At 40.5% G+C, this 24,387-nt stretch overlaps 1 protein-coding gene and 1 long non-coding RNA gene across 3 annotated transcripts in view; both read right to left on the reverse strand.

Annotated features, from left to right (window-relative positions):
• Window positions 1-1,517: 1,517 nt before the first annotated feature.
• LOC120497004 lies at window positions 1,518-13,401 on the reverse strand. Its single transcript, XR_005626407.1, has 3 exons — window positions 13,128-13,401; window positions 2,324-2,702; window positions 1,518-1,788 (listed from the first exon to the last, which is right to left on the reverse strand). It is a non-coding gene; the product is annotated as an uncharacterized LOC120497004 (long non-coding RNA).
• Window positions 13,402-15,014: 1,613 nt separating this feature from the next.
• SOCS5 (suppressor of cytokine signaling 5) overlaps window positions 15,015-24,387 on the reverse strand; it is a 33,588-nt gene continuing 24,215 nt past the window's right edge. For both annotated transcript variants that reach the window (XM_039697887.1, XM_039697886.1), the window contains one exon: window positions 15,015-22,768. In XM_039697887.1, coding sequence (XP_039553821.1) covers window positions 21,146-22,756 — 1,611 coding nt within the window. In that variant the 5' untranslated portion in view covers window positions 22,757-22,768 and the 3' untranslated portion in view covers window positions 15,015-21,145. The remainder of the gene's footprint in view (window positions 22,769-24,387) is intronic.

Raw genomic sequence — 24,387 nt, forward strand, 5'->3', positions numbered from 1 at the left:
GCAAAACATCAAGGAGAGGAAGAAAATAAAAATCTACATAAGCAAGGATGACTCTCACACTGTATTTGCTGTGCAGTCAAGCCCACAAGTGGCTTGTGTGTCTGAAGGTGGAAATACAAAGACATGTCCTGTTCCCTGAAAAGGTAAGCAACTTCTCAAATTATCTTTAGAGGCTATTATTAGCCTCACTCTAACACTGATGTACCCTGTGCCCAAAACCACAGCACGCACACATTGTATCCATTAAAAGAGATATTCACAGCTCTGCAGTTCATAGAAGTGCTGGGCCCATGCTTTGGTACCAGTACAATTTAAAAAAAGAAGTCTGAGTAGTAAGTAAGGGCATGGAAAGGTCATGCACAGCAAGAATTTGGAAAGAGCATGAAAATCCAGCTTGAGGTGCTGAGGTCAATGGGCACACAATTTTTAAGAGTGTAACAGGTTTGTTTGTTCTGTCATTCCTATATTCATTTTCAATTCTAGAGACAGGAACTTCATGTCTACCCCCAAAATAATAATATTGTCTGAGAAACAGCAAGCTTGGTACGGCGTGCCAGAACTTTTTCATGCCCATTTATGTAATAAAGCATCATATACAACCAGGAAGCAGAACAGGAGCTTTATGCTCCTGTTACTTGGGTCCTAAAATACAGAGAAAGGAGACAGGGTACAGAGCAAAGAAGAGCAGAGCCCTGTCCTCGTTCACATCACAGACATGTAAGGCTTTAACACAAAAGATATAACTATATGGTGAAACACCTATGGGGGACACTCTTGTCTGGCACAGAGGGGTTCTGCAGATGGACTTCCAAGGTGGAAAAAGAGTACCAAGTTGGCAATACAAATTACTTCAGGCCAAACTCCAATACATAAATATAGATTCCATATACAGATCCAGTGTTAAACCCAGGAGAAATACAGGTGGGGAGAAAGGAGCCTGGCTGATTTAAGCTACATATTTAAGAAGTTCAAGGTAGCTGAAAGTAGCACTGATGCCTCTGGGTTTCTGTGTTCATCATTTAAGGTGAAAATACAAAACTCAAGGTACAGGATCCCAAGGATGTTCCTCACTGGCTCCAAGCTGGCAGTTTCCTAAAAGCAGCACTTGTTTCCTTAGTTTGCTGACCAGGAGTGCCACCTCCTCTCCCTTCTGCCATGGTGCTCAGCCTTCCCCAGTGTCAACAAAATGGCATGTTACTCTACTTTGCCAAACTTTAGCACTGAGAATTTAATTTCAAACCGTTCGGCATCTGCTCTAGCCAAAACAGTTCAGCCATTTCCAGGAATATTATTAAAGGAAAAATATACTGCTTGGCACATGTTAAATAAATCCAGGCTACCTTTTATATGAGGATCTCTAGCTTCAGAAGGGAAATTTTGAAATTGGCAGAGAGGTGACCTTTGTGGTAGAAACATGTCTATCCCTATTAAAACCTACCTAAATTTGGCCAGATTACAGGGCAAGGAAATACCGCAGTTGTGGATCCAGTAAAGACTTTTGAGAATTGCAGTTACTTGCTGTTCCTCCTGTGGGCCAGAGAACCCTGTGTCCTGCAGAGCTGCAGCTTGTGCTTACCCATGATCTTGGTCAGCTGTGCCTGCACAGGTCCTCCATTGCTGAATGATGAAATTACAGAGTCAAGGGTGAGAGAGAGACCAGCATTCCATCTGACATCTCCATATATTCCCATCTTTTTCTGGTAGAGGACAGCTTCATCTGCCACACAGCCCATGTTCAACATCAGCATCACAAGTGCTGAACAGCATGAGCACACTGCAGAAGACAAACTGCAAATAAATCAGGGCAATTACAATACATAAATGCACAGCTGGAAGAATTAATGTCAAACACACAACGGCATTGCAGACATCCCCTAATAATGAAGGCTGGAATGTGCTGTCTCAGTAAAACTCACTGAATGAGATTTGTGTGCAGTATAAGGAGAGTTTCTGAGAGAAATATAAATGCAGGCCATCATTCTGCAAAACTTCACAAACCCAAGCTTTTTCATTCAGGCGCCATCTCACTGACTTTGCTGCAAAATCAAGGCCATTGATGTTAAAAGCACAGACAAGAATGTCTGCTCAAACTGATGTGTTTTAACTGTATTAATTAATTATCCAGAAATTCTTCTTATGTCATGGAAATAAAGTTTGAACACTGGCAGATAAATGCTCTTGCATTAAATAGAGAGGAATCAGTATTTGCTGTTGTATCTCTGGCATGAATGGGAGTGGCATGAGTAGGTGGGCTGCAGGCTCCCATTCATCTCTTACAAATAGGGGTTAAGAGGATTTACAGATTTACAATGAAAGCACTCACCCGATTGATAGTTGCAACATTTCAGTAATTCTTCAGTCTTGGCTCATGGAAAAAGGACAAAGGCAACCAACCATGCTATTCCTTCAAGGATTTACAGCCCAGCATATCAAGGAAATGGTTTCAAGACAAGGAAAAAGATCTATGGAGGAAACACTCGAAGCAGCCATTAGAAAAAAAAGGTTCCACTTTCACACAAGGGAATCTTCTCCCCAGTCTTCAGCACAATGTGCAGTCCTTTTGTACATCCATGTGTGGGATCTCAGGACTCATGTCCATATACCGAGAACTGGCATGTCATCACCATCTAGAGAACGATTTCAGTTCATGAAGTGCTGCTAGGAGAAGGATTATGATTCCTCTCACCAAAATACTCGACAGGCTACAAAGGAAGAGTACAAGGAAAAGTTAACTTCTTTGTTCAGGAAATGTACACCATCCCCTTTCCTCACCCATAAAGCAGGAGCAACACAGAATTTATATACATATATAGAAGTTCTATATCTGTAATATAGATTATATACTTTAGTACATATATATATATATGTAGATAGGTATAGATCTATATGTAGTAGGTACAGTATATACGTACTTCAGGTCTGGTTAAAGCATAGTGTGGAGCAGAGGGAGTCTGTGGGGCTTTCATTCCACGGGAGAAGCAAACCATACCTCCTGCAGAAGGCAAAGTGTCCATGCAAACTGCAAAAGGCACTCAACAAACAATTTTGGTTTGTCACTCAAGTGCTTGGTTAATGATTCACCCTGAACAACCAAGAAAGGAAGAAGTGAGCTTGTCCTCCTTAAGTCCACTGGCTGCATTAAGAAGAAAGAGCTCAATGTGGAGCCAGTGCAAGAGAGAAACTTCTCCCCTACAGTGCTGCAGGATGCGCTTTCCCAGGAACATGAACCGGGATTACGCGTCACAACTGCATGCATGGCTGAAACAGGTATGGGCCAACCCAGCCACACATGGACCTTGTGTCATATTTTTCATTAGCAGAACCCAGATCCTTTACACAGTAATTGCCTCCCAAATGAGGAAGCTGCAACATAAAAGGCATTTGGGTGACTTCCTGATGGGTGACTGCAGAGCCAACAGGCTCATCTCAGTTCTTCCACGCACTCAGGCTTGGAGTGCCTGCAAAATCCTTTCTTCCTCTTATGCCTCTGAAAGGCAGTATGGCCAGCCATTTTGCAGGGGATTTCAATAAAATTACATGCTTGATGTTTACATGTTTTTGCCCATGAGACAGCTTTGATATGCTTTGTGAAACACATGCTTTCACAGAAATCTGAGGAGGAAAACCACATTACCAAGAACAGTAAAATATTGTTCTGTTTGGAACAGACAATTTTAACAAGACTGTTTTAATGGCAAGATATATTTAATGGTAGATATTTTTAAATGCTGGCAACAGGTTTTGCTAGACAAAATCTTATTATATCATTCATTGGATAGATTGCTAATTTGCAAAAACCCATCATTTGAGACCCAACAAATACCATTCTAATGTTAGAGAAATCCCTTGACTTCTCTGTACAGCTTTGGAGACTGTGATACAAGGTCAAGCCATTTGTGAGTGTAAAGTCTCTCCAGTACTTAATTTTTCCAGGTGCCACTTGGTGCCACTTGGCTGTTTGAAGTTATTACAATGTTTCAACAGAGAACTGCACAGAATGACCGTGTTCTCCTTCCCATCTAAGAATTGCATAAGCAGATAAATGTTTCTGTGTTCAATAACTAAAATTAAGATTCCCTCTGCCTTCAAGAATGTCGCTATTCTGCCTGAGAAACCACATCCTGCTTTGCATCCTATGTGGATTCATTCTCTCAATTGAGAGACGTCAAGCTCAGCAACCTTCCAGGACTGCTGAGAATCTCTTGAGAGTCTACAGTAAACATTTCTTTATGAACTGCGTCAGCTATGATGAACTACACAATTTCACACCACTAAGGAAAGTGTCTGGGACTGGCTTTCTAACCAATGCAGACACAGGGGTGGACTAACCAGCCAATTATAATTTTTCCTAGAGAATGATGAGTATAACTTTTTCCCACTCAGAGCTATTGTTCTGTGTTTTCCCAGGACTTCAGAGTGTGTCCAGCAGTGACAGGAACCCCTGTGCAGTAAATCCACTCAGGCTTACCAGGAAACTGGGAATCCTGGGTGCATTTATGCTATAGTCCATGTAACCTGCTACTGCTAAGGGTATTACAAACATTTTGAAAGTCTTACTGCAGATATTGCTCATGGCTGCACAGTGGATTTGCCCATCTGATCCTGCTGGAAAACCATCCCATTCAGCTGGTACAATTCACACACATACAGTCAAGGACCTCCCAAAGCATCAGACAACCCACACAGCACCTCAGCCATGTTCCCATCTTAGGCAAGGGAGATTTGACATTTCTTGAACAAAGCCCTGTATTTGCAAGTTCAAATACATGCTGCTACAGGCAGTAGTGCATTACTGAGTGCATTTGCAGACCAGCTCCCTGAGGTGCTCTCTCCCCACCTCCTGCATGCCCCAGCACATAAGGAAATCAGACCCAAGTGCCTCTCAGAACAGAGCACAAGCAGCTGGCCTCCAGCAAAAAAAAAAATCTGACACAGACAGATCCCCTGAGTCTCACCATGCTGCACTTCGAGGATGTCTCATGGCTGCTTTGACTTGAAGGCGACCTTCACCCCACCTGATGAAACCAGCAGTAGGCTGAGGGCCAGGCTCAGGGCCAAAGCCTGTGCAAACATCTGCTGGGAATCAGTCAAATGGCCTTTTGCTGTGGAAAAGAAGTCTGACTTTGAAGTCTGCCCTAGAGATCCGTAGCAGAGGGGCCTTCTATGCACAGGCTGAGGCATCACGTCACGAGCAGTCTCAGCTGAACATGCCTATTTATGGTGGAAAGCTAAAGGTGCTATGAGTCAGGTGCCTGAACAGGGATCTCTAATTATACCTTCCAGCTACATGTAATATGTAAATATGCTATGTGGGCAGGAAATGTATGAAATAGGAAGGCATTTATTATAATTATTTTTAAAGAATTTTTAAAATATTTAAGTATTTGAACTTTATTTACAGCATGGCAAGAGCTGTTGCATAGAGAGTTGGAAGTGAATAAACTCCTTACCCAAAACTCTCTTACAGGCCACTCAGCAAGATGAAGCAAATATCACTTTTCTGTATCAGTTTCTTTATTTTTTACAGCCACACCAGGCAAAACTGAGCTGTTTAATAAACTGATATGTTTTGCAGATGGAAAGGAATATATAGAGCCTTGTATGATTTATAAAAATGTAATACAAGAGCATTTAAATTGTGGCTTCTTCTGACGAAGTGGACAAATTCCTGGATTTCTTGGTTGATGTTTATAGCAAATTAACCTACTAGGAAAAATATTGAAGCGACAGCAACAAGAAGCAGAGCAGAGAGGCACAAGGGGGTGAGCAGCAGTGGTGGGAAGGCCCCCCAGGCTAGCATGTGCCCTGAGGAGAAGGCCTAGGATGACACTGGTGGCAAACACAGTTTTGTCTACACGCTTTTGCCTGCTATGCTCTGGGATGAGATCACCATATATGCCCATCCCTGGCCTGGCCACTGCTACCTGGGGACAGCCTGCTCCTCTGCTCCCAGCTCTGACTTGGGAGCCTGCAATGTAGGATATGCCTATGCAAACTCCAGGAAAACCACCTAAAATGGCCACAACACAGCTGCCTGACCAGAAGGGGACTTCCCAAGAAGGGATCAGAAGAGGAGTATTTTAGAATAATCTCTGTAACAGCAGTTTGAACCTAAGGGATGGGTCTGGACAGTGACTCATGGTGCCCAGTGCACAGCTGGAGCAGGATTGCATGTACAATTACAGCTATTAAAGCCAGCCAGCTAAAAAACTCACTGCTTCAAAGTGGCATCTGAGAAACCACAATTATTTCCCGTTCAAACTGTAGAAGAAAAATGTGGTATTTTTTGGTACCAGCATGCAGCAGTGTTTGCAACAGCTGTACATGTTCAACTGAAAGGGAAATAGTGGGTTTTGACAAATTTAGGTTCCAATATTAAAAATCTGTATTATAAAATTCATTAGCCATTAATCATTTGTGTTACAGATATGACTTTAAGACCTTCACTGTCAGGGCAGGCTTTGGACCTGTGATATGGTCATACCCATGTGAAATGTCCATTCAGCAAGCCCTGATGTCATCTATCTCCTCCTTCCTAATTTAAGGGGGGAACAAAACTTACTGATATAATTACAATTTTCTAAAGAATAAAATTAATGCACAGAAGTTGAGAAGCAGCAAAAAAACCCAACTGTTGAAGCAAATTCCTAAATCAAGTGAAGAGAACCTTTGACAGCAACTGTGGCTCAAGGCTCCCATGACAATGAGAGCAGTGAAGCAAAGTCTTGTGCTTGACTTGTTTCCCGACAGGCATCTGGGAACTCCTTGGATGGGGCTGGCATGAAACCTTCACGGCAGGATGATCACTCAGAGGCTTACAGCAGACACACCACAGAGAAGAAAAATATCCCATACCTACTCTGTGGATCAGATGGAACTATCATTTCAGAGGAGGTATCAAGGGAGAGGATTAAGAGCAAGGAACAATTTCATCTGATGTCCTTGGGCCAGCTAAGCTGCAGTGCTCCTTGTCTAGTGGGCAACGGCCCCAATGCTTTGGGGTTTAGCAGTTCTAAATAGTCAGGTAAACTGAATGTGGCAAGGAGGAATAGCCTGAAATAACAGTTGTGTGTATATGATGCTTGCCAGTATCCTCTCATAGCAAAATGATCTGTTTGGAGGGCTGACTACTTCTTCTAACAACCCATAAAGCTGTGATGTACAAGCTGGGCCTCTTTCTCCTAGAAAATTTGTCCAGATTTTACCCTGTTAGAATCACACAGCAAACAAGCACAGAAAACTTGGAGCTTTTCATTCCAAGGCACCAAGGGGAAGCAAGTTCCCTAAAGTGTTGTGGTAACAGACTGACTTTGCTGGAGCAATAAAGTCTGCACCCATTCAGCAGTCCCCAGTGCCTGTTAAAATTTCTCAAAGAAGCTTGGGTGTTTGTGGGTTTGAGTTATCTCTGAATTCAGAAAACCAGAAGACAGCTGTTGACAGCATTTAGCTCACATAGCCACCATAAGATGGCCAATGGTAATCCTACACCAGCACTACATCTCTGCTTATCTCCACACTTAGCAGAATATTTTCTCCTCTACTTCAAAGCATTCAGCAGTCTCTAAGAGTATCTTTTAGTTTCATCACCTAGACTGTGGTCTTTAAAGTATCAAGCCTGAAGACAAATATAATTTTTATGTGATGAATTCAGTATTTTCATGCCTGTCTGGCTTCAGGGGAGACTTTAAAACTCTGCAAATAATGCAGATTGCTTTAAATTCTTCTTTTCTAAAAAACCTCTCGAATTCGAAAAAACACACTACTGAGGATTTTTGTTCTCAGAAGTAACAAATGTTAGATCAGCCCAACTTCCTTCACATTACAAACAAAATTTAATGTAAATATGATGCCTATTCTGACTATTATCTCTAGTTCTCATAACAGAAAAATTCTTTGGTTAATAGACTTTATGTTATATAGTTCAGAACACTACTACTGTCTCTTCACACACAATAGACACTTCAGGTGTTGCCACTAAGGGACATTACTGTTTCACATAATAAATTGGTATAAATAGGAGATTCCATCCCAAAATGAGTAGTCCTATTAGGAATGGGAATGTGTGTATGTCCCAGTTTGCAGTGTAAAACACTGATGTCGTAATTTCTAATATTAAAATAACTGTTTCCACAGGCTTTCTGCTATATATCCATTTAATATTTTCAGGCAAAGTAAATGCTACATAAATGTTAACTAAATAGATTTAAAAACAAATCTAAAACAACCCTAAAAATCAAAACAAACCCAAAAACACACAAAAATCCCAATGACCAAGCATCAGCATCAGAACAGACGGTCTAGTCTATTTAAATTTCAACAACTGCAATAGTAAAGAAAAGGCAGTGAATTACTTACAGGTTGCCTCTCTGCCAGCTTCAAACAAACAAAAAAATTCAAGTTAGTTTTTAAATATGTCTGCCTTTTTTTAGTCACAACTATACACAAGAGGCACAGAGACACACAGGACCTTGTTCAAGTGACAATGTGTGTAAGTGAATTACCACACCCCGTGTTCACACAGCCCACCTTAATCATCTCTGAGAAGCTGAACAGCCTTTCTCTCGCACAAGCTGGGATTGTGATCAAAACTCTTTGGGGTGTGCCCTGAAACACCAAATATTGGGATGTTTGTACAATGGACAGTTACCTGTGACGTCCCTGCAGCTCTTTTCCCTCACTGGAAGCCATCAGGCCGAGCCTATGGCCATCTCAGCATTGCCACAGCACGAGTTGTGCGTGAGGCCTTTGCCACGGCCGTGTAGGACTGCTTTTGGCAAACATGCTCCAGGATGAGCACAGGTCTCATCCTAAAAAAGTCTGACCATAAATACGCAGGGAAGACCTGGGAGTAACAGGGAGCACTGGCACTCTCTCCCAGGCTGGTGGCTGAGGACAAAGAGCGAGCTGACTCAGCCCACACACGACGTGATAATGTGACAGAGGGTGAGCACACAGGCAGCGTAACAGGCCACCAAACAGCACTGGATCCCCAGCCAGACGTGGTAAGCAAGGAATAAAGGAGACTCAAACTTTCTTTCCACAAATACACAACAAGAAATCTCTTATTTGGAGCAGTGACCTAATGCCAACACTGAACAAAGCACAGCTGTGTTCCTGGAAGACCGTGGCCTTACAGACAGAGTCCAGTGGAGCAGCTGTGGCCTCACGGCCATGCTGTGGGACACTCTGAGGAAAGAGGTGAGCCTGCACTATCTATGGCCACCTTCCCCATGTTGCAGCTTCCATGCAAACAACATTCAAATGCACAGCTCAAAAGCTGCAATAATTTGACAGGCTGGCTGAGTGGGGAGCGAGGGCTGGGGGTGCATTCCACAAGGTATTCCATGAATGCTTCCCAGCCCCCCACCACAGGGAGTGCTGCCTAACCCAGTCCAGTGTTTCTGAGTCTACCTACCCAAGTTCTCACAATAAATCAAAACAGCCCCTCACAGCTTTCCCTTACGTCCCCATTGTAAACACATACTAATTCCTCATCTCACACAACAGCATTTAATCACTGTAGAATAAACCAATCAAATAAAGAGAAAACATAAGTGATTAAAACCTGCAGCTTCAAATTCTGTATTTCTAGATGTACAAGCTCACCTACACAAATTCGTAGGTGACATGCTGATCCAGTCTGGATCTCATACAAGAGGAATCCCAGCCGTGTCATTTTTAACATGGGTTCCAGTACCAGTTGACCTAAACAGGAGCTGGGATGCAATGATCCCGATGGCTCACTTCCAACTCAATCCTATTCTATGATTCTATAACCCATCACACACATGCCAAGCACATCTTCTAACTTTCACCTAATGTCTATGTTGACCAACAACTGCACAGTAAGTTCTGGGGACACAACAGAGATACATACACACAAGTCAAGTAAGCTGTAGAATTTGGAAGGTCATTCATACATAAACACATTGTAAGAAAGTTTTGAACTTCTTTTGCATGATGAAGACATTTGCCTAAGGTCTTTCAGTCTTTTCCTCATCCATGCAAATAGATTGGCTTGGCACAGAGAAACATCCCCCCAAAGTACAACATCATTTTTACAGGAGAAACATCCATGAAACATCCATTTCCACAGACTCTCCACTTGGTAGACAACCCTGCTATCCCTGGAATTTGAATAAATGATGAGGTGCAGTATTTTGCAGTCCCTTGGAGAGAGGGAAGCAGGGCACCGTTCTGCTGAAAGCTCACATTCCTGGAAGCCCTCACATCAGCACACTCCTTGGCAAAGATGCAACCACACTTCCAGGTAGCTGCTTTCATTACCCAGTACACCAGAGTAGTACAAGCTTTGCTGAGTGCCATTTTAACCACATTTAATATTTTCATCTTCTCACTTTCATTATAGGTGGTGTCACAACCAGCTCTTTGGTTCCACAACCTTTTGATAAAAGAGCTGAGACCTGGACTTGCATTGTGGAAGGTGGTCCCAAAAATTTCATGCTGTTCAAATAGAAAACTAAAAGTTTCCTCAATATCCAAGATAAAATGAGATGATTCAGGTATATGTATCTGCAGTTTTGGGAAAAACTGTAATTAGCACCAAACAAACTCAGATAAAGCAGTAAAGCAAGTGCAAAAGGCAGTTTTGTCAAGGGAGAGGCAGTGCAGGGAGGGCCAGCTAGAAGGGCATGCATTGCTCACCCTTGTCATCAATTTGACAGCCAGCAGAATGGTTGCTATGGGCTCAGCCATCTGATCTTCATAGGTGTCTAATCCAATTAAAATACTTGCTAAGGAAAGAGGTTTTAAAATAACATATAGAGATGAAAATTAAAAGGGAATGAAAGGAAATGTTTCTAAATCCGTAAGATTTCTAACCATTGCAGGATGGAGGAGAAAAACAGTGTTTGAGCAGCAAGAAGGGCCACAAACAAACTTTTCAGTAAGAAGCTCAGACATCAAACAGTGTGCCAGCAGGAAAGGGAAGAACATGTCCCTGCAGAGAAGTGATGACTAAACTTAAAGGAGAGAATCTAATTACTTGGCTTAAGCATTCATTGCTGCTGTTAATTAGGGTATCTCCCAACAGAAAAGCCAAGTCATGATTTAACACTGAGGACCGTATGACTAAGGGCAATGAATAGAGCTTTGAGTGGAGATGCTGATTTAAAAGACTGTGAAGCATAGTGTTGATCAGTGTCTACTAGATTGTTACTGATTAGTTAATTGCTTAGTTATTTTTGGCAAAACTTGCTGTACCACAACAAATTATAAGCTATTACTGAGTCAAGTTAAAATGGACATAGTAAGACTAGACAGTGTTTTGAGAAAACCTGAGGGGGGCAATTATACTGCAGAAATTCTCCTTAAACAAAACTGAAGGCAACTCACTGCTCAGAGTGCAAATTGCTCATGATATGGGTACAGATATTATGGGTACTCCAGGAGAAGGCAGCCCAAGGAGAGCCCTGTTCCATTAACCAAGGCAGATGGGCACAATCTCCTACCTTGTACATGACAAAGGGGATGCCAGAACTGGCTCTGTTAGGATGGAGGGATTTGGTCTGTAGGCTTACTCAGGCAGGAGCCAAGTCAGATTCTCTCCTGTTACCCCAAGACTTCTGGCTAAAGGATGGTAGTAAAAGGTCTCTAACCACAGGGCATGGAAAGCAAGGCTGGCCACTAGATCCATTCTCTGCCTGGTCTGAAATGGGGATCAACTCTTGTGCCTAACCCCCTCTCTTTCTACCTACAATAGGTATCCCCAAGGAAGCTTGAGCCACATTCAGAGCCCCAGACCATCCTAGGCTGCTTCATGAAGTGGCACTGGTCTGGGAAGGAGCACAAGGATTAGAAATGGAATCTTTGTGAAGAAGTTAAAACTGCTGGAAAGCAGGACTCGGGGCAAGCTCTGGAGGGCAGCAGTGCTGTGAAGCACATAGAGCATACAGCAAGTGATGACCTGCTGGAAAGTGACTTCCAAGGCATCCACCAAGGGCTGCAGCCAAGTAGTGCTTCAGGGCGGTGCTCAACCTCTCTGGGCAACTGTATCTGTGGAGCCCGTGCCAGTCTTAAATTCCAGCCAGAGATACCAGACACCTGAGAATTTAAGGAGGTCTTAAAGTGACACAGATACCAGTCTTGGAAATAGCTCTTTCGAAGTTTGTGCTGAACTATTTACAAGCACTTTCCCCCTTCTTTCCCTTTACCCCGCAATGTAACAAAACAAACAAACAAGCATACAAGAATCTGAGGTGACCCAGAATATAGATTAAGACTTCTTGAAGTATGGAATCAAGATGAAGCCAACATCATTAAAAAAAAAAAAAAAAAAAAAAAGCTGAAGCTGTTGCTGTTTAATGCAAACACTTGAGTTAAAGCCCTTCTCACAGAATGTTTCCTACTGGCTTTTTCCTGAACAGCATAAACACTGGCAGCACTCATCTGATGGTCAGCATTGACTCCACCACATCTGGAATAGTTTAAGCCACAGCCTTCATGCAAAGCCATGCCCACAAAGTCAGGAATGCAAACTTGCAGTTTAAAAGAAAAGCTGGATAGCTCAGGCTCAAATGGACATTTAGAAGAACAAGGATGAAAGCATCCTCCAGCCATAAGTACACAATGTGTGACAGGCTGGGGGTAGAGAGGAGAGCATTGTCACAAGGACTGCTAGGGCAGAAAAGTGTTTAGCTGAAGTATCAAGGTGTCCACACGTCCGTAGTATGAATGGTTATACAAGCAACCACTTGAAGGGAAAGTCTGTCTTTTTTCCTCTTGGCATATAATGAAACTGAAGACAAACAGTGTATAAATAAAACAGGGCGCTTCTGTAGTACAGAATGATAACAATCTCAGCAATTCTTGGCTCATGCCAGGAAATTCTCCTCACACACTGCTTGCAGGTTTATCAGCCTTATCAGATTGGACACAAAAAATACAATTACAAAAGCAAGGAGTCAAAAGCAAGTGTCTCCACAATGGAGCTTCTAAAGAGCAAATACCACTTTATATGGGAAAGCCCAAAGTATGGCTTAAAAGTCTGGGTTAGCTCATAAAGGGGGTATGGCACTCGGTGCCACACCACTGCATCCCTATGTATCATGTACGTCATGTCAGCCATCCCTGAGCAAAAACACTGAAGTACAAATACACACACCTACCTCAGCTCCACTGCTCGCTGAAGGGAGAGTGTCACACACGTGATGCTCCTCACTAGAGCACAAACTGTTTCACAGATGAATCAAGTACCATGGTTCTTCTTCCACGAAAGGAAAACCTGAGCAGCATCACGTCCCACTTGCCCCACATCCAGCCAGTCAGATTCCAAGCAGTTCTTTGTGGTCTTGTGAAGTCTTTGTCCCACTCTTGAAATCAAGATCAATTTACTTATTCCTGCTAAAGTAACATATGAGAGCTACAACTAATGCTATCTGAAGATCAGAAACCCTGCAAATGGTGATTTTTATTCATTTGGTAACTTTATAGGAGAAGCTGTGAAACCTCCACTGAAGGTTTACAACTTTGACTTCCCAGATACCCCACACCTGATGGGAGAGTGAAGTGAAAACAGTCTTCCAAATAGGTCATGCCAACATTATTTCCATCCACACCCAAGCTATCACATGTTGGGAAGCTCAAATGTGAAACCACCCTAATGCTCCTCACACCACCACCTGCTTCGGAGGTGAAGTGACAACACTTTTTAATGGATTCTTTTGTCCAGGTCCTCTGTGTTCAGTAGCAGCAATGTCACTTCAGCAATCTCTACTGTGCTTAGAACTCCTGCATTCAATCTAGGTAACCAAATAAGTGCTTACTGGACACTTCAAAGCCCAAGAAAAACCCTATAGGAATGGATTCTGCCCTGCACAACTTGTGCTAATGTAACAGACAAGTTCTTTACAGGGCCTCTCCTACATCTATTCTATATATTGACACGCTCTCTTCTAGACACCTGCCAAGGCACAACACAACAGCTTTCTAAGAGACTCCTAAAATTCCCTTCTCTAGGAAAGTGATGCAGAAGAAACTGATTGTAGGAAATTTAGCTTCAGAATACCCAGTGTTTTGAAAACCTTTTGAAGTATTACTGTGCCTGTATTTTCCTTAGCTAAATACATAAAATACTTAATATAATATTAGGATATCTGCCATAAGTTTTACAGAATTGGAGATTAGTATTTCAAACCCATCACTACAAAAGGTGAATCACTATTTCCATAACTTTCACTTCTTAGTCAATTACAGATTTATTTCAGGTGAGTTTAAGACACATAGGCTTCTCCATGTACCAATGAAGCTAAAACTACAAGGGCAATCTCTATATAACAGCCAATACCACATGGTTTGTTTTCAGGGTTTCAGTTTTCTATTAGTTCACCAGTGATGAGATATAAATACTCCAATGAAGCCTAGACTAAATGTATTTTTAGGAGCCTTGGTCTAGAAAATATATAATTAACAAATTAAGAAGCCCAAAATAGTTCCACAGAGCAGCCCACGACACTTCTTCAGCTTGTCACATGGTTGTTGCTGTGCCCAGCTATAACTGCTCACCAGCAGCACTTTGCTCAGTTTTCATAATTAGCTATAGGGTTTGCACTAATTTGCTTTCGGAGCAGCTCCCATCAGGCACAGAGGAGAAATGCTCTCAGTTTACAGGATGACATCTACATCTGTTCCTGAGGTTGTGCTCATGTGGGCTGTGCTCTAGAAGACACGTCTATGTCACAAAAACATGTCCTTCGCTCACAGCTGGAGAGACAAACACATTAAGTGATTTAAGTGAAAACTCGCTAAAGTAATTGATGAATTTCAGAAAGTGATAAAACTTCTGAAGACAACAACTATCAGTCTTTGGATCTCTTCACTCAAGTATTTTAGGTGAAAGAGAAAAGGACTCTAACATGAGTTACTGATTACTTATTGTTCTTGACATGTGCAACTAAATATTTGTAAAACTATGCATTTACAGCATGGACTTAAAATAAACTCATTAAACCCACAACTTTTTGCTCCCAAACAAATATAAAAAGAAAACAATATGGCAGTTTATACCCCGTTTATTAAGACAGAGCCATCTATTACTTAATACACTGGTTGGGTAGCCATAAATCACATTATTTTCTTACTCTATTAAGATGCAAGACAGTTTGGCAACCAAATAACAAAGACAAATTAGGCAGGGTGGAGAAACATTTAAGCTGCATTGAGTTAAAAAACATCTAAGCTGGGGAGACCTAAACCAGCACAGTTATACAAGGTGCTGGCATCGGGTGACGCTCGGCACGGCGTGCTTGCCAGCCAACTCCTCGAGTGCCCAGCGGGCCTGCCAGGCCCCTTCAACTGGAATGTCAGAAAAGGTCCAGGGACCGTCTGGATGCTGCTTTTTTGGACATCTTCCAAAGAGCCCACCACCAAAGCTACAGTTTCTGTGTAGGGATCGCATAGTTCTTTGTAAGAATGAAGGCTTCTGGTAAGAAAGTTTATAGTGCAATCTGAATTAATTTGTGCCCACAGTGTCATTATTCATTTTCCCAAAACAGTTTAAATATAATTGTGTAGGAATTTGATGTCTCTGTAAAGATATTACAAAGCAGTGCTTATACAGTCGGTGACTACATAGATTCAATTTTAATAAATATATCTCTTCAAGCTTTTGCAAAACCACAAGTACGAAAGCAAGAAGTGACAAAGCAGCCAAGTGCTTCTGTATCTTCTGAACGCTATTAAAATTCTCAGGGCTCTAAGGAGTTCAGATACCCTATCACACAGGAAGCACACCCCGTGTTCAGTTTAACAGCTGCTCAGGGAAGAGCAAAACCTATTTCTGCTTCCTCTTTGCCAACGTGCCACCAAGTTACAGCTCCTGCTGAGAAGTCAGAGAGGTTGCTTTACTCCAGACAAGCAAGTTCAGATATGTTCCTGCTTGTCAGCATAGCTGTGTGCTTAACATGGAAATTTGTAACGTGAGCTGTATTGCGCAGAGTTACACACTTTTTTTCCTACTGAAGACAGAAAAGGGTCAAGCACCAGGAGCTTCAGCTCATGAATTCATTGTGTTGGCCCTAGGGAACCTCGCTGGTAACAGCTGTAGCCTTAATGCAAATTTACAAAGTGAACACTTACTCAGCTCGAAAAGCATACACACAATAGTTACCCTGATAACAACAAATACAGTATCAGGTTAACATCCTGTTGATAGACAACTTTGGTAAATGGAATTATTTTTTAAAATCATAAATGGCAATGCTTCATTGAAATAACAGATTTCATTTGCTTCTTGAAACAACTATTCTTAAATCAGTCTGGCAATATGCAAGCAAATTAAGTAAGAGCACCAGATTTCTTTTCAGTTTTCAAAAGATTGTACAGTTTAAGTCATCAAGAGATTGTTTGGGTTTTGATTTTTCTTTTTAAAAGAGTTTTGATTTAAGACAGTGACAGAGAAAACTTCTAAAAAGCATCTTCAAAAGATCCTTATCTCAATGCAAAACATTCACTTTAGGTATTTTGACATAAAAACATCAACCCTTTTTCTTTTCAAAGTCCTCATCAGGAGCATTTTCAACTTTTAAAAAATGCTTAAAATTCAGACATTTGAAGTCAACTACATTCAACAGATACAACTCATGGTCAAGCTAAATGATTCTCTGTACATCAGTACTGCAAAAAGGAAAAGAGCAATTAGCAGTGTTACACCATGCTCCATAGGAATTAATACTTTAAAAGCCAACTGATTTGATTTCTACTTAAAAAATAAACAGGTAAGAAAAATCTCTTTTGGTCACAGTCCAGAGACAACTGTTTAGGTAAGTGTGACGACAGCAGGAAAAACCACACCAATCAACTGGTCATAATATATAAGTGCAGGTGAAGATACAAATAAAATAGTCCTTTTAATTGCAAAGCATGCCATACACAGAAAACAGACAGAATTTTTAGAATTCCAATATATTAATGCTCACCATATTGGTGCACTTCAGTAGCTTCAAAAAAGACCATGAATGTAAACATGCTTGGAGGCATCTTATTAACATATAAATATACATGTGCCAGATACTTGCAGACTAAGGTTTGGCACATACGTGCTCACTTCACAACAAAACTTTCAGAACATGAGGCTCAAAAAATCCTTTCATAATTTTAAATGTAAGCTTTAAATGTTTTAAATGGAGAAATGCTATTTTAGAAAAGAATCAACTAAGATTCAGTTCATATTTTTTCCATTAAATACTGTCTTTCACGATGACTTTGGAAAAAAAAACCCAAAACCATGATGCCTGCAGATATATCTCTCTAGTACTCAGCAACTTCTGACAATGTCAACTTCTGTCTTACATGCAATTCTGCAGCAGAGAAAAGCTTTAAAGCATTCTGCAAATATTTTGGCTCACACATGGAGACTGGAGCAAACAGGTTTTTCACTACAGAAATTCAGAATCCTTGCTTGTTTCTAAGTAGTGCCAAACCTTAAATTAAATATGGACTTAAGGATTTGAGTGACATTTGTAAGTCTTGACTTCGTATTGTCAAACACTACAGATGAACAGACACATCTTTTCTCTTTTCACAACTTCTGATTTAACGACTATAACTTTGTAAGCAGCAAGTCTTCAAATGCAAATAAAATTTAAAAGTACATAAATGCAAAACATTAATTAGCAAATTATTTTCTTCACAAGTTCCATTCTGACAATTATATGGACAAGTCTACTTGCCTTACAAGTATTTTCAAGAGTTATGCATTTAAAATGATAAACACCACAGACCTGATGAAACTGCTAAGAGATCCTAAACTCATAGACCCTTCCTGGATACTCAAAATATAGTATATTTTCCTTTCTCCAATTCCACAGGGACATAAAATACCTTTGGTAAGATTCCTTACAAAACCCTCCTACAGAGTAAGCACTTCCTATAGCTCTTTCTGCTCAAACAAGAATCACCTCAAAAAAACACTTGACAAGTCTGAGGCTCAAAAACTCATCTGTCATGTAACCAAATTATATTGGAACAATACAAGAGTACCTTTTTACATTGAATCCTACTTTTAAATTAAAAAAAAAAGCTGTGGTTTGTGCACCTCCTTAAGACATGTAAAAGGTTTTCTAAATGAAACCAGAATGAGAAACACAAATGAGAAATCAACTATTTGCATTCTCCACCTACTAGCATTTCAATGCCTTTAGAACTGAAAATGTATTCATTAAGAAATACACTGCAACTGGAATAGTCAACACTCAAGTCCACCAAAATTTAAAAAGTGGTTCATTTTAGCATAACCACACTAGCAAATTATTCTGTGTATTTCAGTGAAGCAGAGCTTTAAAAAAGTTGTAGAGAAATAGATAATTCCTTTTTTTCTGTGTTTCAGGGAGCAAATCTCTCAATAAAGATTGTTTATACAAATGCAAGAACAAACTTTCTGAGATAAGGGTTGGGGTTTTTATTTTTTTTTTCCCAAAGATTCCACCACGTGATTAAAAATTAGATGAATGTGTATTCCTGACCACATTGACAATGTCACAGCTAGTTCATGACAAGCAACTGCAACGAGTGTAAATGAAAAACAGGTCCCTACACCGGGACAAAGCTTGGCTGCAGGCTGACTGTATGACACTAATATTGAAAGCAAGAATTTAAGTAAACTCATCTGGCATTCAGATCCGACTGAGGGAACAGTGAGAACGACACAGTGAAGGTACACTTAGGTGCAATTTCATGCTGGTGACTTTTTCCTCTTTTTATGCTTAGAGCAGATTTTAAACCAAGAGTTGCATATCCAATGACACATACACAATTCAAAACTTAAGAGACCAAGAGCACAGTTGTACACATAATTACATAAACTTAGTATTTACATATTCTAAACAAAGTTCCATTTTAACAGTTGAAGTCTTTTAACACATAAAAGAAGATAATCTACTACAAAGAATGCATAACGGGATCACAAACTTTCCACAAGTATATAAACACATGTTTTAAAGTGCTTTCTGGGTGCTTCAGATTAACCCCTCGCAGTACGAGCTATTATGTAGTGCTGTTCCAGTCATTACAAAATTATTTAAATCACTCCCCTTCAGGTGCATTGTGAGTTCAGGAATAATGACAACACCATTGATGCAAAAGCTTTAGGCTCTACCAACATAAATGTATACACTACTTAGGTTCAGATGAAGTTGTCAAATACTTTGGTTTATTATAGCTTGGGATAAATATTTGATAGAACAAAAATTGCACCTCTCCACTCAAGTTTGTTTTTTTTTTTAACTAAAAAAATACCCCAACATAAATTGACAGTATTCTTTGGTAAAAACAGGACATTTGGCCAGCTTGTGTGTACATCTATTTATCAAAATAGCCTAAAAGTGAACAAATGCCACTGCTGTACTGTCAGTTTACAGGAATAAGCATTCCTCAGTGGGGAGTATCAAAATATTAACCTTAGCAGTTACCTATACAACAAGCTGAAACACCTTCAGCAACCATTACAGGGGATCAATAATGTTTTAGAACACTTTTTGCTTAACATTTTTCCTTTGCATTACAAAAACCTGTAAAATGCTCTATGCCTGCAGACAAGTCCACTACCTTGCAGTGACTACAGAAACGTTATTCAATGGTGTACACTGTCAAGTTGCTGTAACAAAAACCAGGAATAAGATGTGTTGACCAACTAATACTCAACTGCACAGTACTTGTGCATTACCTATCCTAAATACTAAGAAAAGCCTATTAAAAATTCATTTAACTGCTACAAGTTACGTGAATATATAAAAACAGAGCAGATATACAAGTATAACACTGAACATACTGTACTTTATTAGCACAAAAAGCCAGAACAAGGCACAGCAAGCAGAAAAATACATCAATAGAAGGGTTAGTGTAGCATACAAGAATAACGTTTATTGTACTTGCAGCCAAAATGTTTCCTACCTCACACAGGTCACTGCTGTAGAGAAGTAAGAAATAAAATACTGTAGCAGCTGGTAAAGAAACTAGGGAGCACTCAGAATTGGTACAAAACATTAAACAGGGGTCAGGGCATTCCAACAAAATTTTAGTGCAAAATATCTAAGATAGAACTACTTTTAAGTTCCATCTCCAAGTAAATAAGCAAACAGAAGTTAGAATCTTGTTTCTAAGTAATCTGTTGAAACTATTATCAGTGCATATTACTTTAAAACATTTTTAAAAGCACAGATAGAAAGATATTTACAAATAAAGTGTACCAGTACCTTTGAAACCTGACATTTGCTTCAGATATGTCAGATTTTGTACTCTGATTATAATAATTCAATCATTTTTCATGTTCTCCATAAAAATATCAGACAACTTTAAATAATTAAGAATTTTTTTTCTTGTCACTATTACCTTCCATTGTAAGTTACTAGCAGTCAGGCCACCAAAATGTGTTTTGGAAAAAACCCACAACCTTCTGTTTCACAGCAATAATCTAATTCTGTGTGCTACCACAGAAGCAGCAATTCACACTGGAAGGTATTTTTAACTGTCTCAGACAGTATTACTTTTACTAACAATGCCACTTAAATCTCCAAGTGTTTGTAACAGAATTACAGTACTGAGCAGACATATTCAAGTCTTAATGATTAGGAAACCTTATACACTGTGAAAAGCATGATTCATTTGTTAGCATCAAAGCACCATTAACTCTTAATGGACCGCTTCTAATGAACTGCTCTTCATTATAAGAAAATGTTCACTAGTATTTGGAAACTTGTTTGTGAGCTAAATTATTACTTTGAGTTGAGGAAAGTTTTCAAGAAGAGAATTTTTAAAAAATACTTCAAATATTAGCAAAAATGCCCCTCTGATAAAACCTTTCTTTAATAGCATTACATGAATGCCCCATGGGAAATGCCTCATAGTTTCTTCATCCAATTACTACAGCTATAAAAGGGAAACAAAATATTTAGAAATTAGCAAAAATATTGTCATTAGGCCTTAATGAAAAACGTGCAGAATTGTGTCTGCTTATTGTTTCCAAGAGGCATCACAACTTAGTTTGATTAACAGCAGGCAGCATCTGACAGGATACTAACACTCAGCTTAAATAGGGTATTGCAGAAAAGCTAGACGTCATCGGTGCGCTTGCTGCAGTTAAACTGTAATACACAAAAAAAAGCATGTTCCAGAAGCTTATTTTGAATTTCATTTACTTTGCTTTTATAGGTTCCCGCTCCAGCCATCGCACCCTGACTTTTTGTTTATAGTGATACTCCTTTAGAAAGTCTTGCAACATTGAGGGTAGGGGAAGGTCATCAATTCCATCGTACGTAGTGCACCTGCAGATTACCGCCCGGCAGATATACTGCAGGCTAAAGGGGAAGGTCCTGTTCAGAGAGACAGTGAGCAATGGTTCAAAGAACATGCAAGAGCTGGGGTCCTTGTAGTGCTCCAGAAGGCCCGTGACAGTGGAGGAGTGGAACACACAGGGGTCATGGGCGTCAAAGCTGAAGTTGTGGTTCCACTGCTCAATGCGTGCGTGCAGCGAGCGGTTGTAGCGGCGGAAGCTCACCGAGAAGAGGTAGTCCTCCTGCGCAGAATCCCTGAGCAAGAAAGTGCCTTCGGGTTTACCCTCCAGAAGTGCTTCTGCTTCGTAGCGGTCCATGACGCCCCAGTAACACGGGTTACCTGTGATCTGGAGCAAGTCTGGCACGAGGCAGTGAATGTAATCGATCTGAGTGTGCACTTTCCAAGCCCCCTGCCTGCTGATATGGCCATGGCTCTCTCCTGACATCTGACGCTGCTTCTGCCGGCGCGACTGCAGGCAAAGCGTTGTTGTGTCCTCTTCGGAGTCACAGTTCCCTGGAGGTGTTATGGTTTTGTCCCCGGTCAGCTCAGTCATACCAGGGGCTAACTTTGGTCCCAGTTTATACAATGGATTTACCTGTGCTGTAGCTTCAAAAGTGTGTATTTGGGCATTGGGAGGGGGATCAACCCCTTCTTCAATGCTAAGCCTACGTCTCTCTCTGAGTCTGTCTTCTTCATCTTCTGTGGAAACCAAGGAAGGGTCAAACGTGTCAAAGAAAGTTGAATGAGGGCTCACAGGTGCTGTGTGTTGTTTAATCAGATGCCACTTCTGGGCCAGATCTGAGCCTGCAGGAAAAGGGCATTTCTCCAGCATTAGTTCAGAGAGATGGATCTTTCTTTTGTTAGAAAACAGAGGTTTGGACTGTTTGCTGTAAGTTCTCATGGGAAAACACAGCCCAACAGTATCTTGGAGACGCTGTCGCAGAGAACGGCTACCTACTGTCCTGCTGGATACTGCGTCCATGTCATGGACTGAGCTCACCCCATACCTTCTCTCCCTCCTCTGCAAACCACTTCGTGTTCTACCAAATCTTTTTTCAGTATCCAAGGAGCTCTGTGTTTTGGTAGAGCAGGAATGCTTCTTCTTCCCACCCCAAGGAGCGTGCCGAGAATAAGAGTCCCTTCGAGCAAGCCTGGTTCCTGTGGTGACACATGAGTCATTCTCTTTCTCAATGCTTATTTCAACAATCTGAGGAATTTCTGTGACACAGTTTTGGTTCCGCCTTGCTGAATTCTTTGAAGGACTTAAGCCTAATTGCAAAGCAATGTTTTCTCTCAAAGGGCTGCTGGGCTGTTGTTGAGTCAAGTCAGTTATCTGGATGGCTTTCTCTTTACCAGACGAGCAATTATTGGAGTTCACAACTATACTCTCATTTTGGCTTCCACCCTCATGACTAAAGAGGTTCTGGCACCTGTATTTGAAATTGTTCCACATCTTTCCCACTTTATCCATGGATTATGTTATCTAAATCAAGAGGAGAAGAAATATTAAAATAAAAATATAGTTTTCAAACACGAGGATACATCTTCAGTTATCAATTAAGTTACAGACCCAAGATGACTATTATTAACTGAATGCAATACATTTTAAAAGTGCCCTAGTCTTTGTAGAGTTATGTGGAAGCAAGATGCATCACACCATTTCAACATTTAGAAAAATATCCATATTTTTGAATATTTTCTAAATGAGTATTTAGAAAATTCACCACAAAGAAAGTGTTTAGGAAATTACAAACATTTCATTTACAAGCAGGCCCTCCTATTTTTCTGTAGGCATGTAGGTAGGTCTGCATAGTTGTATTTGATGAATAGGAAATACAGAGTCTAAAATTCTTCATTTAAGAAAGAATTTAAGTCCTATGTTAGGTATGACTCCCTGATAAGCTTCCAATAAGCAGCAGTAAAACAAATCCTGAGTAAGAACTTTTCAAGTTACTCCAAACCAGGAGAGCCGTTAGTAAAATCCAACAAGTGCACTGCAAATGTCCAGATGCACCATGTAAAAATGAAAGCTCCAGCTGCACACCACATAAATTCCAAGATATAGCTTTGTAAGATTAAAAGAATTAGCACAAAAATAGAAATTTAGGGGGGAAAAAAGCATTCATCCTTATTAGATGAGACAACCACCAAAAGACAATTTTAGAATTATAAAATCTCTGATACATTAATATAAGCCATATGAAAGAGCTGAAAAAAACCCTGCCAACCAATGGTCGGCTTTATTACTTAAGATATAAAAGAATGAAAGAGCCCAAGGAGCTTTTCTATCTTTAGTAAGAACACTTAAAAAGAAAGCAGCTCCACAGCAGAAACACGATGACAGTGAATCATGGAGATACTGTAAAAAGATAAAAACATTAGCAGTGTGTATTCTGAAACTAGATCTTTAGAAACTGAGTTTGATAATTGGAACAAGACTGCCAAAATTACAGGACTGCCCTAGGACACAGAGAAACAGGCTAATTCTATACTAAAAGAAGTCAGGCAATGCCAAACTAAATTAGATCTAATTAAGTTCTGAGAGAAGTGCTAAACTTAAAAAACTAAAATACGTCATCTTATCTAATTTAACTCTTTATGGAAACTGCTCTATTCTTTGGAAACATATTATTTTGCAGCAACACTCCTCTGTTGCTGCACTACTTTTCTGTTCATAACTGGAGAGGAATCTGAAGCACTGACTAAATGCATGGGGCTCACGACATACAGTGGATGATAAAGAAGCAGGCAATGCTCTGGTGATCCAGCCTACAAGTCCTTACAACAGGAGCACAGCTGTAAGCCTACAACTTTATAGCAGAATCCGCTGAGAGTGGAGAAGAGTCAGAGGCATAGCTTACATGAGAAACATGAAAGAGAATGAATTGTAACACCTGACTGTGACAGGAACGAAAAACAAAAGCTTTCTTTCTCACTCTGTCATCAGATGATCCAGCAAACCCAGCGAGCGAGGTACCCAACTGCACTAAGACCATAAGAATTGAGTGTGGATCAGGGAGCTGGGGAGAAGGGGGAAATCAGGCCTCCAGTCTCTGAAGGTTACTGGTACAAGTTATCTACAACACAATGCTAAAGCCACCC

Source organism: Passer montanus, unplaced genomic scaffold (genome assembly GCF_014805655.1).
Source record: "Passer montanus isolate IOZ18808 unplaced genomic scaffold, ASM1480565v1 scaffold12, whole genome shotgun sequence".
Taxonomy (NCBI): domain Eukaryota; kingdom Metazoa; phylum Chordata; class Aves; order Passeriformes; family Passeridae; genus Passer; species Passer montanus.